Raw genomic sequence first — 17,526 nt, forward strand, 5'->3', positions numbered from 1 at the left:
GACCAGCATTAAGTATTGCTGTATCTTAGCTCATGTTAGAAAAAGCTGCATAAGTTTTGTACGTGGCTTGTATGCAGGGTGAAGTACATGCGTGCATGTGTGCTAGTGTTTCATGAGGGAAAGCTACGTTGAAGACTCTACTGGTACTGAATGGGGATTACTTGTCTAAAGTTCACGTGTCTCATGTAAAAGTCTTTAATGGTAGTCACATCATAGAGGAATGAAGTGTTTTGATGTCCAGTGTTTCCTTTTAACAAGTAAGAATCAGAATTTTGTACAGAAAATCAGTATGTTGTCAAATAATAACTTTGAGTTGCAAATATCTTTTTATATTTAACCAACTTATGATCCTAAAAAAATGAATAGCTAGTGAAAACCATCCTGTGTATATGTACTTGATCATTTAAATGTCATTGCAGTGACAGTGTGGCTTGAGTAATGGTAAAAGATCAAACCCTTTCAGTTAAAACCTTTTTTCAGATCCATCAGTATAAAACCTGAGTGGCAGAAGAAAAAAGAATAAGTCATTTCAATTTTAGGTGTTAGTCTTTTAGCACTGTTTGTTTTGTCTTCATATTTCTGGTTTTATTTTGAAAATTTTAGGTGGCTCTGCATATTTTGAGGCAGCTTGTGGAATCTTTACTCACGCTGGAGAGTATTTTTTCTCAGCATTGCTAACTCTTGCAAATGAGTTCAAACCTCATAATCTTTTATGTTTTCCTTAAAGACCAATTTTCAGTAGTCCAGTGGTTATTGAGTATTACAGATTTCAGTTAATAGAAAATAAATTTGTAACACTCATTATTGCAGAAAAGGCTTCAGAATCTAAATGAGGATTACGTGGTTCAGGAATGAGAGTGATACTTAAAGCAATTTTAAGATTTTAATGTTAATCATAAATTTGGGTATGACAATACTGCTCGAGCGGAATACTTAAAGACTCCACAATCTGGTTCTCGGTAACTTCATTATTCCTGTTAATTTTAAAGAAAAAGTCATAGGCTTTATTATTTATCATGGTTTATCATTTTAATTTTCTACATTACTTTTACATATGCTGGAGTACTGCCTACTGTACATGCCATTGTCACATGTAACACATTTCTTTATCTAACTTTAAATTTGCTGATTTCTTTTTCTGTTTCCATCATTCCGTGCATTTAATTCATTGAAGAGCAAGAGACTTTTAACTCTTCCACAAAAGGTAAATATTTATGTAATTTTTTACAAATGTTTGGCAACTGTTAATACTGGCTTTTCCCTCAATATATTCGATGACAGCATATAGTATTTAGTTAACAGTGTTTAACAGGCGAGAAGGTTGTTTCTCAAATATCTATATACTATCTGATGCCCCTCTTTAGAATATGAAAATGGTTTCTTTTGTAATTTCTAGTTTTCCTATTGCAATGCAATATACTGTATTTAACAGGAGTAGTCATGGTATTTTACACGGCTTAGAAGGTGCTTGATTGAGTTAAAGTTCACACAAAGAGTAAGATTTTTACCTAAGCTGCTCTTGACCTCTGCACAACATCTGCTTCTAATGATGCAGCCATGGCTTTTGGCATCTGTGAAGGATGTTTCCTAGGTCTGGGCTTGGGAATATTTGAAGGTGATGATGGCCAGAAACTATCCTTCATATGCAGAGAGCTTCTGAAGAATGAGCTGTGTTTTATTTGCATGACAAGCCCTTGACACTCAAAGTTAGTCATGTTGCAGGGCAGGTTTCTAGGGGCAGACGCACAGCGCTCACCTCCTATGCATTTGACCTCCTATGAATTCTCCGTGTCTGTGCCGATACCAGTAAATCAATGAGCTCAAATAACAGGTATCTAAGGCTGTCCCACATAGTGAAAAGTATAGTCTGTCATGTCCCTATCGAGGCAACGCTGCAGAGAAGTCCTTTTTCTGTTTTTTTGTTTTGTTTTGGTTTTTTTCTTTTTGCTGAAAGTAAGAGTTATCTCAAAACAGAATGAGGCTTGGAGAGAAAAAAACTAAAAATATGAATCCCTTTTAATGTTAACGGCAAACTACTATGCTGCATAAACATTAATGGCACAGATTAACCTTTTCTGACCTTTAGTCCCGAGTCCTGCAGATCTTGGGAAATTCTGGTCTGAATATAGGCTTTGATGGGTCAAAGCCAAACTGTAAGGTGAACTTGAATCAGAATATCTCCTACAACCTCTGTACTTTCTGAAAGGGTGAATCCCACTGACACATTCATACTTGCTTAGATAAAAATACAGCAGCTGTTCCACTAGCTACAATCTCCAACACCCATGCCAATACTCAGGAGTATGTTTTCATGATAATGTTAAAAAAAGATTAAAAAGAAATAACATTTAACTTAGAGATTAGCAATTACAGGTTATTTTGCAGTGTTAAGAACGTATTATGAAATGTCTTAAGAAAGTGCTAAGGACGGTTGATTTTACAAATTATTTCTGTCATTTTTGCTTTCTTCAATATTTATATTTCTCTCAAACAGAACAATACAAATCAATCATGCCAGTTTGGTTTGTATGCCTCTTGCAAGTTCACAAACCTTGCCCTGTGACTTGGACTGCAATGGATGTTTCTTTGTTTAAAACGATTGACTTTATGCAGACAAACTAGACCATGCCTGTAGCAGGTTTGTAAAAGAGCTTGTTTCCACAAGAGTTGGATGGGTCTTGCCCAAGATTTGGGAGTGTGTAGAAGGTGGTGGGATCATTATACGCACAGATTCCTCTGGCTCAAGGGAGCTGAAAGCAGGTGCAGCCCCGAGGCAGAAGAGAGCTGGGCAAAAGAAGAGGAGTGGGAAGAAGTGGAGTGCTGGCACTTCAGGGGCTCTATGAGTAACTTAAGTTGAGCTGCCTTACACTAGTAGCCCACTGTCACCTCTGACTTTCCCCAGGGCAGAATGGGAGATAAAAAGGACAGTAGGTGAATGGGAGATATGGATGGGGAGGGTTACAGGATATTACGTGGCAAGAGACGTAGGTATGAATGAAAGCATATACTATAGATGTGAACAACACTGACCAGATAGATCTACAACAAAAAAATCAAGCATCTGTTCCACTTAATCAATGGGAAGGGTTCCAATAAGTCTTCAGCACATTACAAAGATGCTGACTTGGATTGCTGCCAGAACTAGCGGTTTAATTTTTTTCAAATTTTAAGAAGTATATGGTGGTTTTCTTTTAAATAGAAGCTTCTGTTGGGATCATCCTTTAAACTCTTTGAGGAAGAACTGAGTGTTGCATCAGTCAGTTCAGATTTTTACATTGGCTTATCTTCCTTCTGGAGTGAGTTATTAAACTCAAGATGACCACCATGCCTCTGCATGTACTGGGAGATCCAAGCTCATTTCCCAGCTTGGCAGTCTCAGTATGTGCTTTGGTCATGCCTCCGTTCTGATTTGGGAGGAGGTCCAGAGCTGTATGAGCTCCCACGGAAAGGAAACCCATGTACACAACCTTAAAGGAGCCCACAGCACGTTCTGGTCAGGTATAGGGACCAGGGCTGCAGAGCAGGCTTCAGAGCCCATCTCCCTCACTACCTGCATGTTGCTGATAAGTACTTTTTGAATTCGTATATGCAGAGGAGTGGTAACAAGTTCTTTATCTTAGCAACAGATTGATTTTTCAGGGTTACTAACCTTGTATTTCAAGACATTCCTCCGCTCATGATTTCAAAATTTTATGTGTTTTTTACGTTTCACAGTAGAGTTTGCTGTGGATTTTTAAAGTCATGGAACCTACCACAGGGATACTTTGTGTGTGCATATTGCAAAACTCATCCTGAAGGCTGAACAGAAATAACCTGGAGACTCTCTATTATTTCTGAAACGCTTCATCCTGGTCCAACACCAGTGTGAGTTCTCTCTGCTGTGCCACACAGCCAGCTCTGCAGTGAATGCTCCCCTCCTTCCTCGCTTCCCTTGCCCACTGCTCTAGGGGATTCTGCCATCCAAATTTCACCACTGCTTTATTTCCCTGCCTTTGTTCTGGACATTGGCTCTGCCTAGTTTCTTCTTCAGCTTCCTGTGCTCACTTCCTCAAACCAGATGCTGGTTTTTTCCCCCCAATTCCCATCAACAGAGCATCTAAGCAGCACAGACAGATGAAGCTCCTGGCTTTTGCTGTGTAGAAGAGCTAAGTGTATGCGCCTCTAGACTGCATTATAGCTGTAGCTGTTTGTCATTGTTCAACTTTTCTTCTTAGTGTGAAGACAGAGTGAAGAATAGGTCAGATCTCTGTTGCCTTCTGGGGTAAGTGCAGTTCCCTGTTGCCCTGCCAGAACCTGCTGTTTGTGCCCCAGAGACACTGTTACTATGAAATAGTTTTTATGAGATAAATTTTCACTTCAATTTACTTTTCAGTAGCTTCCTTGTATAAGCAAATCTTTCTGTCATTTTAGACTTACAGAGGTTTTTCCCTTAAAGTTTGCATCATAAAAGATGTGTGATATCTGCTGGTAAGGGTTACAGCTATCTGAAATCTTGATGCCAATTTCTTCTTGTTACATAGCTTAGCCCAACATTTAATAGGGCAGGCAAGATTTGGAGGATTTCCAAATTGTACTGTTTGCCTACCCCTGCTTTCTGTCTTGACCATCTTGAACAGAAACATGAAGTGCCTCAAGAGCCAATTCTTTGCTTGCAGACTTCACCATTACAGAAAATTATATAGGCAGTGCTAAGACATCCATAGGTTTTCTATAGTGTAGGATAAACTGATATGGTTATCAGTTTTAATCACAGACCATGGTAATGTCACCAGTCATTCTGGCATTAAGCCCATACTTGGGTTTGAGCAAGAATGTCCTTTTAGAAAGGTATTTTCGCTTAATGACTGCAAGCAATGGAAAATTGGTCCTGTGCTTAACCACCTGACTTCTTAAACATGTCTTATTACTTATCTGACCTTATCTAACTTCATAGCTACTGGGCATTATTGTACCTGTATCTGCTAAGCTGAAGAGCCTTTTATGGTTAGAAGTCTTCCAACATGTAAATAATTATGGACCCTAGTCAAGCCACATATCTCCTTTCTTTTTAATCGTTTCCTAAATCTGTTTCTGCAAGACTGTGTCCTGGACTTGGTATAATTCTCATGACTTCTCTCTGAATCATTTTCACCAACAGTATGCTTGGAATGATAGTCTTCCTAAAATATCAGAATCCACTAACCTTAGATAAACTTAGTATCTTCCAGTTTCCATGTGGATTTTTGATGTCCTAAAACTCCCTATCTCTGTATGGCATTTAAGAATTTGTTCTTTTTGTGTAAGCATAAAGGCTTATTTTCATATACCTTGCCAAAATTTCCCTTCTCCTTCTTGCTTTATTACTTGCTAGATAGCAACAAGTCATCAGAGATAGTGATATTTTGCTGGAGATACATGTGTAGCATGTACAGCAGTTCAATTTTGGGTATAAGGTTGTTTTCCTTGGAATTTAGTGATGTTCACACTGCTACACAGGAGTTAGTTTCAGTGCTAAAACAACTCTAATCCCTTTTTTCAAATGTATGAGTGGGTTCTTTTTAGATGTTATTTATTGACAAGATTCACAGCTTTCCAAAGTCTACAGAATGTAGAGTCTCTTTGGTGATTGTTGTAATGTGAAAGAGGTGGAGACCTAAACAGTTAAGCTCAGGAATTAAAAACTAGAGCTAGAAAGGCAGCTATAGCATTTTTGCTGTTCCTTGCTTGTTCAGTATTGCTGCCTGTGGTACAATCTTTATTTAAATTAGCCGACATGTTTCATACATTCTGCTATCAGCTTAATAGATAGGTGCTTATAGCATCATGCCATTTAAGAAATTTTGCAAATAATACAGAGTTTAGGTCCCCTTTCAAACCTTAAATAGGGAAACCTTAAATAGGGGACTTAAAACATTAACATTACCTCAGTTTCTTTTGCACTGGTCACTACTGTTAGTGCAGCTTTTGTAGCTCTCACTGATTTTCATTGGACTGGTCTGTTGTTGATACCAATGCAGGTTGAATTTATTTTAAAGTCACATTTTGTGCATTGTTAGATTCCCGTTCTGTGGATAACAGAAAAATGCCATATGATACATTCTGTCTATCTACCAAAGTATTAAAAAAAAAAAAAAAAAAAAAAAAAGAAAAAACTTTATCTGGCCTACTCTGTTTGATATGTTAGTATAGTATTTGCTTATGGTTCTGTTGTTCCGTACATAATGGGAAAGGTAGCACATTTTCTGAACAGTTAGGATTCTAGCCAGCTCTAGCTTCTCTATCAGTTAAACAGCAGGTAGGAGTTGAAATGTGCCCACACTAGTTTTCTGAGGACAGAAATAAAGATGAGGGCTGTCAACTAGTTAATATCATCAGATGTAAATCTATAAACCTTACCATAGCGCTGACATAATAAAAGGAGTATGACTAGTACATAAATTCTTAGTAAACAGATAATGTCTTAGAAAAATTAAGAAATGGCCGTCTCCTTGGAGAAAAAACAACTGTTAGCCTGTTCTAATTTTCTTTAAGGGTAGGTTGCAGGCTGAAAATGAGATCTGTAGCTATTTTCTTCCATTTATTCCCTACTTCCTTTAAGTAGCATATTATGGACTCGAGTATTTTAGACATTCAGAGGACAGCATGTATTTTATAGTCTGTCAATAAAAAAAAAACCAAAACCTTTATTTATGATGGAAATATGTACCAAGAACTGCCTTTAATGGTAATCAAAACTCCTTTTATCACAAGAAATACAAGCAAGTTTTTTAATTACTTTTTGAATAAAAAAATGACTCTTCCATTATGTGCATGTGTTAAATTATTCTTTTAGTAATACCATGATCACCTCTGCAAAGACTGGAAATCCAGATGTTTAGTTATACTTCCAGCATGTAGCATATTTAGAATGCTGTAAGATCTGTTGTGAATTACAGTACGAAGTGAACAGTCTTCACAAGGATGTTTCTTGAATGACATGTGAGGAAGAGACCCAGGAGGAGCTGATGGACCTGCTAGCCTATGGAATGGGAGATGATCTTAAACTTTGTAGACCATGTCTTCTTCCTTTGAATCCCATTCACAGTGGAAGCCAGATGGGACTTAGCAGTGAGTTGAATAATAAACTAAGTAATAGCTAAGGGAACTTTTCTTTGTTTGACGGAAGAGCATTCAGAACTATGTTGGGCAGTTAATTCTTGGTAGCTTGGAGTGGTGGGTTGACCCCAGCCAGCAATTAAGCTCCCACCAGCTGCTCACTCATTCCACCCGCCACGGTGGGATGGGAAAGAGAATTTGAAGAGCAGTAGTGAGTTAAAAACTCATGAGCCAAGATAAAGACAGTTTAATAAGTGAAGGGGAAAAAAATGAAGAAAAAGGGAAAAAAAAACCACAAACCCCACCACCAAGTGATGCAAAGGCAATCAATCACTGACCACCTCCCACCAGCAGACCAGTGCCCAGCCAGTCTCTGAGCAACAGCGACCTTGGAAAGACTACCCCCAGTTTTATTGCTGAGGATGATGCTCTATGGTATGGAATGTCCCTTTGGTCAGCTGGGGTCAGATGTCCCAGATGTTTCCCCTCCCAATCGCCATCCTACTTATGGGGGTGGTGGAGCAGCATGAGAAACAGAGAAGGCCTTGGTGCTGCGCAAGCGCTGCTCAGCAATTGCTGAAACATCGGTGTGTTATCAACACTGGTTTAGTCACAAATCTAAAACTCAGCACCCTACAGGCTGCTGTGAAGAAAACTACCTCCATCCCAGCCAGACCCAGTACACCTGGGATTACAGGAGTCAGACCGGTTTATAAATATATTAATGGAATTGAAGTATAACATTTTGATTCCATTCGTATGTCTGTCTTTTCTCTCCTGCATGGCTTGATTGTTTATGTACATCCTTGTTGTACAGCCTTCACATGGTTTAGTAGTAGTAAAAGCCTTAGCTCTAAACTTGCACCCCTTATCTAAGCAGTCTGCTCAATGAGTTCTCTTCTTTCAGTTACTTCTTACACTGATTGATCTCACATCTGAATCAGCAGCTCTTGAAGAGATGAGAGTTATAGCTCTTTGAAGCATCACTTCTGACACCAAAGAGAGTAACATGTTGACACAACTGCTATCGATGGTAGTTGTACCACTAATTTGAGACACTTATGGTAAACCTCCATAATTTGAATTCTAGGGCCGCTGTAGAATTTAAAGGTCTTGGGATTACAGTGCTTCAATCTGTAAATTACTGTGTAGTCCTACCTCTCAAGAGCTCCAGGAAAAGCACTCTGTACATACTGATGTCCTAAAAGAAAGTAGATCCATATTTTTCTAAGAGGCAGGTTAAGTCCTTGAAGTATTGTTTATGTCAAATTTTCATTACCTGTGGTAACCAGCTGTGTTCCAAGAAAGTAATGTGATTGTATGGTGGCGTTACCTCTGGTTGTTACAGCTTTTGCTAATGTGCTTTTGCTCCTGTGTTAGATTTTTTTCTGCTTCTTGTGATTAATGTGTAAAGAGTATACCAGGCTACTTATCAGGCAGCTGAAATTTTCCATCACAGAACTGAGCTGGATACAACATGTGCTCAGATGTGCATGGTAAACAAAGCTGGAAGAAAGAACACAGTTGTATCTTCTAGAGCAGACTTACATTTCACACAGTTGCTTGCTTAGAAATACGTTTACAGCTAATTGGTGCTAAATTACTTTTTACTCCATGCACACAAAACCAAATTTCTCCATTAGAGAATTTAGATTTACTTCACAGTCCTCATTAATTGTTCTCATGCTATTTTATCTAATGATTTCTAATAATGAAAACCAGAACATAAGCGTGTTGTTAAGGTTAAGGATTTAAACATAACAAAAATCAAGAATTATGGAGTTAAGGTTGAATATTTACCCAACCTCAACCGCAGTAATTTTCACATATAGTCACCGAATTAGCATCTCATTACATAATAGAATATTCTTTTTCAGGTATTGCAAGTAATACAGAGTAACATTCTATCATATAAATTATTTAGTATAATATACAGTTGACAGGGTGAAACACTTAAAAGTCACACAGTGGAAGGGTTATGTTCTAGAGTAACTGTAATCTGTGCACCATACACATATAGGGCTAAATTTTTAAAGGGGTCTCAATTTTCCCTCTTATTTTATATCCTCAGTCTATTTCACGCAAGTATGATAGGATTAAGATATCTGAGTTTTTCACTTCAGTCACTATTTGGTATATCTTAATCCTTTCGTATCTGTCCTTAAAATAAGAGGCCATCTTTAAAAATTTCACCTAAAGTGCTCAATTTTGCCTTCAGATACCTCCATGCAACTTCCATTGAAGTAATTGGAGCTGTGCCTGCATATCTGATGGTGGAACTGGACTCATTGCAATTAAGGTACACATTTACCGACATAATTAGTCATCTGGAATAATTGCTGGGCCCAGTGTGACGTTCTGCATGTGCAGAATTTCCTAGATTGGACCCTCTGCGTGTGGGAGATTGAAGATTACAATGATAACTTTATTTCATGCCTTAAACTTGTAGCTGTAGCAGAATTTTAATGTAATTTGCTGTATTTAATTTTCCTATTTTTAAATCAGAAATGTGAAAGGAGGACATGAAAGCAACATATTTTTCACAGTGATGTCTTGTATATTTTTTCATACCCAGCCAGCGCACAGACATTCCATCATTTCCACAAGCATATTACGGATGGTACGTGCGTGCACACTTGTGATTTGTGCAGTAGCACACACTTTGAAATATCCAACCCTGAGTGTACTGTTTGGGGTTTGGTTTTTCTTTTGTATCTTTGTGCTTGCAAAGCACAGACAAAAAATAGATGTGTAAAGAATTCCGCAGTTAACAGCATAACACCCACATATGAGAACTTTGGTACCTCTTAATTCACAATACAGATCTTTAAACAACATGATAGAGTACTTATCTTCCACTAATTTAAAATTCTCTGTGTTTTGTGATTGAAAATTGATTCTCTGCAGCTTTTAAATTAGTGTCTTTCTCCTGTCACTGGTCTGGGGAGGGCTGTTTACAAAAAAACTTGACTTTTAAAACTCATTGTTTTGGAGAGTCATATAAATCCATGGTTGACCCAAAAGCAGAAGATTTTGCAAATAAAATGCCAGTCTTGAATTTGTGACCACACAAAAATTTCTAACGAAGAGAAGTTGTTCTGGGATGTTATAACCTGTTAAAACACAATGAGCATAGTGAGTACTTCTATTATTTAGAATAGTCACTGATGAGTACTTGGGTCTAGTTCTAGAACTGTTAAAAAGTGCAGGTTTTCAAGGTATTCTTTTATTGGTATTCCTTTGCATTTATAGTGCTCCCAAGTTTAAGAATAGCAGTATATATAGTTCCCTCTGAAAATTACCCACTACCACAAAGGTTAACTTATTTTAAGGAACCCTTAGCCCACGGGCTTTCACCCCACTCTTTCCGTTAGTAGAAGGTCATCTTCCTGTGGCAAGCACAGCCAAGATTAATTGCCATAACTTGTTCAAATTGAAGAAAATGCTCTTTATAGCACCACAACTTCTTGAAGGTTTGAGATTAGATTTCTTTTTTAAACAAACATGTCATAGGGAAGTTGAAAGCACAAGAACAAATAATTTCTTTGAAATAGAAGTGAACATTAGAGAGCAAAGTAGTGCTTTTAAAGGACTTTTTGTAAAAAAAATGAAATTGCTAGAAAATTACTGTATTTTTTACTATGACTGGTTGAATGGATAAATTATTCTTCTCAAATAATCTTTAGCTATGGTAAGCAGTTATGTTTTAAGATAGTAGGAGGAGTTAATTACTTTAAATTTTAATACCTGTTTAATGCAATTATTCTTAGAATGCTGCTGTAATATTTTCTACATAATACCTGGTTAGATGATCATGGATTTATGTCCCTTGCATCCAGAATACTTATCAGGTTTATAATTCAGCCTATCACCTAAATTCTTTCACTCTTTTCATATCTGTTGCACCAGCTTGATTATGTATAGAAAATTGGGATGTCTGCCCATTTTCAGGTAAACACTCTTGCAATGGAAGTGGTTGATTTCTTGACATAAGTGTTCCTTTGTTCTGTGTTTACACCCTGCTTGTTCTACATGTTTGTACATTTCTTTGTTTCATTGAGATGGAAATAAGCTAAAATTGTTGCTAAACCACTGGTTTTTCCAAAAAGTTTTCACTGTTTTTAATTTATTTTCATTGTGTGTTTTTGCAGCAAGCTTAGTAGTGGAGGAGCGAACGAGACAGATGAAAATGAAAGTGCACCGTTATAATCAGACATCAGGGTCTGGTTCTAGCCAAGAACATGAGCGTGAGCAATATACCAAGGTAAAGTCAGTAGTATTGAAATGGTACTTTGGCTTGAAAATTGAAGGCATAAACCTGTTTATTTAAAATATTATATAACCCTCAAGAACATTGTGTTATAAAGCCTGACAGAAATGTCTTCAAGTGATAGCTTTTTAACATCATTTTTACCCCCATCTAATGTGCACTAGACTTAGTCTTTAATGTCACCTAAAATGAATCTGCAAAAACCAGAACACTTCAAAACTAATTCAGGGAAGAAAGATCCTTCAACAGGTGTTAAACAAATCCATGTCACCTCTAGCTTAGGAATTCCCTAGCCTAAAATCCCTGGAGACTGGAAAAGTGGGCCATGGAAGTATCGTGGTATGTTGGCCCTACTCTTTGGTTCTTCTCTAAGCCCTTGCTGGTTTCTGACGAGTAGAGAGCTAGACAGAATTAGATGCAATCCCATGCAGATGTTCTCATATTTGTATAATTTTTTTATATCCTAATAATGTCACAGATAAAGTATTTCCTTTCTTGAAATACATACTGATTACTTTCATCTCTTTTCATAAAGATTTCCTCTGATAATTAAGTGTACATGAAATTACATTAATGAAGCTATATAGAGGGACTTTTTTTTTCTTGATAATACTAAAATGATATCCCACAGCCTTGTATGTTTAAAACTGTATAGGCTTCTGAGCAAACTGCTGAAATCATCTTGCACATCTGCACTGCCACTTTTACAAATCAAGCTGTGAAGGACTGGAGCTGAACTTTCGGCTAAAGATGTTTTGCCTCGTGATGTCTAACAGAGGGGGAACATTTGCAAAAGTCAGGAGGGAAAATGTTTAGTTAGATTCTGTGTTTCCTTTTAAAAATACAGCACTGTGTTGGTGTAGGCAGAGTAAAGGGCAGGGGCAAAACCAGCAGTAACTCAGTTGTGGGGGAAGCATTCCTACAATTCTTTTCTTCTGATGCCACTGAGAGTTAAGTGCTTTCAATGAGTGACCACGGGACGGCACTTTAAATGTAAAAGTCCACCGTAAAAAATTCAAAGACACACATAGCAACTGTGTGCATTAAAAATAAGGTCTCAGAATAACAGTAGTTGGAAGAAAATCACAGCTTTTATTAATTTAGATTTTCGTGCTTCAAGAGCCACTTTTCAAAGACTTTCTTCTCATCACTAAGAACTAAACGCTTGTATTTTTATTTCTACATTTTAAAAGAGACGACCATTCCATTTGCAAGCAGGTGCCATACAGAAAGCAAGCACCAACGTCAACCTCTCAACAGCTGCGGACATCAGAATGCTCCTGGCATTTGTTCCGGCAGTGCAGGCACTGGACTTTCTGTCCTTCCCCCTCCAGGGTCACTTCCCCGTGTTTCACAGAACTGATGCGTGCTCCTGGAGGCACAGGTTAAAATAACGGATAAGTGAGGTACTCAGCAGAAACAAAATCAGAAATTTACTTTAGGGATGGGTAAATAGGAAATCGGGCATCTAACTTGTAATATCTAACAGATTTGAAAGATTTGTTCAAGATCTTGTTACGGTTAAATATGGAGATAACTTTAACAAGGATGTTTCTTTTTTGAGACCACCTCACTGTGAACACAGAATGTAAATGAAACAGTTCTCAAAGGGAAGAGAAATAAGAGAATCAAGGCTTTAGGCCCTCAATTGCCAAATTGTGGGATATCAGTGCTATTAAAAAACCCCAACAGTTGGGATGGAAATTTCCAATGAGATCATCTCTCAGAAGACAGAATTTGTATAATAATATCAAATGAGCTCTTCTAATTGGGTTTGCCATTACCTTCAGAAGAGGTCAACTCAGGACCAAGAGGCTGAGATGCAGCACGTCTCTGTGGTACTTCCCAACCAGTTAACATGTTAAAAAAATAGTAAAAATGGGTTTGATAAAGTTTGCAGGAGAGAAAGGTAATGTGCGATCTGAGGACTTTGGCCAGGATGACCAAACATATATCTTTGTTCCTAGTGAAAGGCCAGTTTTCTGATTTGGATTAACTGTGCTTACAGATTGATTCAAATGTTTGTATTTTTTCATTATGAAACATATTTTTTAATCCTGACTCTCCTTAATATTTATCATAAGCATTATTTTTGCTCCTTAATATATTTTTCTTATTGGGTTAATGTAGATCCAGTGTATGGTTAAATACTCGTTGGAAAACATCAACCTGCAATGTTACAAATTTCTCTTATCCTCTAGTACCTAGAGTTTTCTAATGTCATCTTTTGTTTTTAAATATGTGTGGAAACGAAATCAAAATTGAAATCATACCACAATGAGTACAAAATGGAACAAACTCTGTTGAAAATTGTTTTATTCAGAATTTTTTTTTAAAAGTATGACCACAACTTTGAGGAAGCAAATTCTCTGTCCGCTGTTATAAGAAAAATATTTTTGGAGTACCCAGTGTTCTGACAGACAGGTACTCCTTTCCATGCTAAAACAGTAGTAAGGAGAATGAATTAGTTGTCCTGGACTTTAAAGCCAAAAATCTTTAACTTTTCATGTATTTTCTACATGAAAATGGTGTAGTCCTAGATAGGATGGTAAAACCTACAATAAATTTTTAAGTGCTGAGATCAAATTATATTAGCACGTTCTAACACTGTACTATATTCAGTGATGTAGCTGTTTGCTTCATATTTCTATGGTGATAGTCACCATTTTAGAAGTGTTACTAAAGCAAACCTTGTGCTACTGCCTTTCTTTACCCTCAGAAGATGCTGAAAGTCAAGATAATAAACGTGACAGATGAAGGTTTAGACAGCTCTAATGAAAATGTAGTAAGTTATATCAGGTGGTGCAGTAAGCTGATGACTGAGACATCTAAGGACTTAAGACTATACCTAATTTCTGCTGCCAAAATCTGTGAAAATTCTTTGAAAGCTGCAAGAGCAAGACTTACTTGCAATAAAAAAGAAAAAATGTTCAGTGGTCTAATAGACATTTTTGGGATGGTGAGAAAGAAATATTAAATGGCTATTAAAGAAATGGCAGTTGTAAGCAAAGTTTGTCCTTCTTCAGCAGAAATGCTTCTTTCTTTCCCAAGTAGCACTGTTTGTCCACTTCTTTAGAAAATAAGTATTTATAATTATTAGAGAAGTTATGCTGTGTTGCACATTGAGAAATATTCCCTTCTACTTTTCAGAGCAAACAGCTCACATGGATTTGATTCTTCCACTATTTTAGCATTTGCAAATATGCTTGGTTTATTACATATAAAATTCTCTGAACCTTTCAAAAGTTTTCCTTCAGTACGGACTGGTTCTCCTTTGCAATAGTTAATTATGTGTATGCAAAATTAATTCCTTAAATTTAAATATGTTTTCTCTTATACTGAAACAAACATTTTTTCAGAGGTATCATAACATGGCTTTTGCAATTTCCAGTCCATTTCTGGTGCATTTCTTCCATTTTTGTAATTTCTCCCTCTCAGTTTCTCAATCTTCTAATCTCTGTAAGCAAGCACTAGTTTTTCAAGCATGCATCATGCAATTTAGTGTGTAAACATTTTTAAACATCTCTGTTTGAAACATCCATTAATGGATTTTGAATAGGTAACTGTCTGCTCTACAACATTCATATAGGTCTTGATGGCTGTTCCGCTCTAATTGTTTTGAGACTTTCACAGAGCTCACATCCTTATTTCCTTCAGTTCCAGTGGAGAGACTCGCATAATTTATGTGAAACAGTTAAATTCCAAAAAGCTAAATGAAAAAAGAAAAAAACCAAAACAAAACAATAAACCCTCTATGGATTTGGCAAAAGGGTTTAAAGAGCAGCTTTAAACATCTGTCTGCCTTCTTTCTTGTGTATTGGTAAGGCTGTCATGGCATTTGTGCTGTTTCAGTGTTCGCAAGAATAAAACCACTTTGGCAGCATAGTATTGGATTTGCATAGATATAAATGACAGTATATCTTAATTAGGCTTTTAATTCAAAATACAGTAAGTTTTTTATTCCAGATGCCACACGCAGAACACAAACATCATGCTGCAGCTGCCCCAGCTTTCCAGAGAATGTGGAACACATTTTTTTTGGAAGGACTGTGTATTCAAGAGAGTTACTGATCAGAACACCATAGTATACACTTAATAGTATAAAGTAAAAAAAAAAAAGTAAAGTAAAAGGCTACGTATAGAAAATGCTCTCGGACATTGATGTGATGAGTATCTTCTTTTAATCTCCCTTCATCTGCCTTCAAGAAAAAAAATATTTACTATATATCATATTGATACAACAGTCATCCCAGTACTGGTAGGGTTTCACAAAATTCAGTGAGGTCCATTGATTTGCCTCGTGGGCTTCACTGCAGTTTTCCCATGGTTTGAGTTGCTCATTTTTACTGTTCCCTGTTAGGTAGTTGAGCGGGGTTCCCAGTAGTTGAGTTGGATACCATTATGGGGAGAGTTACTCAGAATCACTGGTGTTTACTGGGCGCTGGGCCATCAGGTGAGCTGCTCCTAAGACAGAGACCCAGCGGCTGGAAGGAGTCAGAGATGAGGCCTGGACATCATACCCCATTTTTCTCCTTTTGCTGGTGTAGAAGCAGCAGCAACTCCACAGGTGGTAAAGTGAATGGAAGAACTGCATTTCAGCTGTCTATATTTCCAATAATTATATTGAAAAAGCTTCTGTCTTTGTAATGCAGAAGCAGACAGTGCAGCTAGATTGTTTGGACATTTGAAGCTAGCTGCTATTGTTTAAAAAAAACAGGCCTACTCTTTAGTAATTGCTGTCAAAGTTGCTGCAAACTTCAGCAACTCTCCTAATGTGATAAATAGTGCACCTCGGAATAGAAATGTTACATAAGCTTTAACTCTGTAAGATATAGAGTTGAAGGAGAAGTGATTGCACTGAAAATTCACTTTCTTTTGAAGCTTCAAAATTATGTAATATTTAAATATAACATGACAGGGAAATTTATTGTGAATACATGCAGAGTTATGATGAGCAGGACTGTATCATATTATGTTTGAGCCCAGTCGGAAAACTGCAGGCATTACTTTAATGCAGATACCAAATAAGTGGATCTTAGCCCGTGACATTTTTCTTCTGAATCATAAGTTCAGGTGTATTGCAACAGTAAAATATTCTTCTTTTAATGATCACTGCTTTGTGGGAGAGTACTATTTGCTTCTGTCTATATTTGAGGGGAAAAAAGGTTAACTTCAAAATTGCTTTCAGTTTTTTTATCTGTTAGCTGAGATGACTGATTATCAGATTGTACCGAAAAGGGGTAACCGGTGGGGAATAAGTGGGAAAAGTTGTATGCCTCCTGTAGAGGACAGTGAATTCAGTAGAAGCAGCAGCTATAGGAAGGAAGAGCTAAATCCGGAAAATGTAAATGCTGTAGCACTCAGCATTAACTTTCAGCATCACCACTTTTTGTGCTAATCTTTTTCTGTGAAGGGAAGGGTTTTCAGTTTCGTGGGAATCACAGCCCTGGCATACAGTATAAAGGGGTAGTAAAAGTTCAACCACACCATGAAAAACTCATTTAGGAAGGGATGCTCCATGTTTTATGCAGTAGCTCTGTGATTGGAATACCAAGGCAAGTAGAAGACATGGATTCAGTTTTTTCTTTATCTCCCATCTCACTGTAAAATTCTGTTTACCAGCGTATGAAAGGCAGGCTGTTAAGCCAGTCTGATACTTACAAAGCAATTCCATTTTGTACAGACTGCTGGACTATAGGGAGCAAGAGAAAGCGAGGGTATCTACACAGTCCCCACTTATGGGGGATGATACCTGGGTTGACGACCCTGCAGCAATAAATGGTTTCATATTGACACTAAACAGTCATTCACTGAGGCTGAGTCCCTAAACGGTCACTGATACGCAAGCAGGGACTTACGACTTCTCTTCCAGTATCCTAACCAGTAAGCTGGACAACCATGCTTGATGCTTTCTCTCTCTCTCCTCCCCATCTTTCCCAGCCCATGTAGGTAGCCCACGAAATGCGGAGCAAATTCTGTACGAGTGAAACAGGGGGTCTTCTGCTGCTTCACATGGCATATATAGTCCATTGTGTTCAACTTCGATATTTTGCTCTTGAATAATAAATTGACTGCTAAACAAACAGCAGGATTCAGATGTGATTTGGGCCAAAGGCCAGCAGCCTATACCTCCCTCAACACAGAAGAAGAAGAAGGGCTTCCAGCAGGACAAGGGAAATGAC

At 37.5% G+C, this 17,526-nt stretch overlaps 1 protein-coding gene across 50 annotated transcripts in view; it reads left to right on the plus strand.

Moving 5' to 3' along the window:
- RIMS1 (regulating synaptic membrane exocytosis 1) overlaps positions 1–17,526 on the plus strand; it is a 338,964-nt gene that overhangs the window by 247,626 nt on the left and 73,812 nt on the right. For 33 of the 50 annotated variants that reach the window (XM_069804663.1, XM_069804664.1, XM_069804616.1 and 30 more), the window contains 2 exons: positions 1,175–1,204; positions 11,226–11,338. The exons of 4 other annotated variants lie outside the window; for them this stretch is intronic. In XM_069804663.1, coding sequence (XP_069660764.1) covers positions 1,175–1,204; positions 11,226–11,338 — 143 coding nt within the window. Of the gene's footprint in view, positions 1–1,174; positions 1,205–2,494; positions 2,639–9,292; positions 9,374–11,225; positions 11,339–17,526 lie in introns of those variants that run through there. 13 more of the 50 variants (XM_069804621.1, XM_069804666.1, XM_069804634.1 and 10 more) reach the window with 3 other exon arrangements.

Source organism: Haliaeetus albicilla, chromosome 17 (assembly GCF_947461875.1).
Source record: "Haliaeetus albicilla chromosome 17, bHalAlb1.1, whole genome shotgun sequence".
NCBI lineage: Eukaryota > Metazoa > Chordata > Aves > Accipitriformes > Accipitridae > Haliaeetus > Haliaeetus albicilla.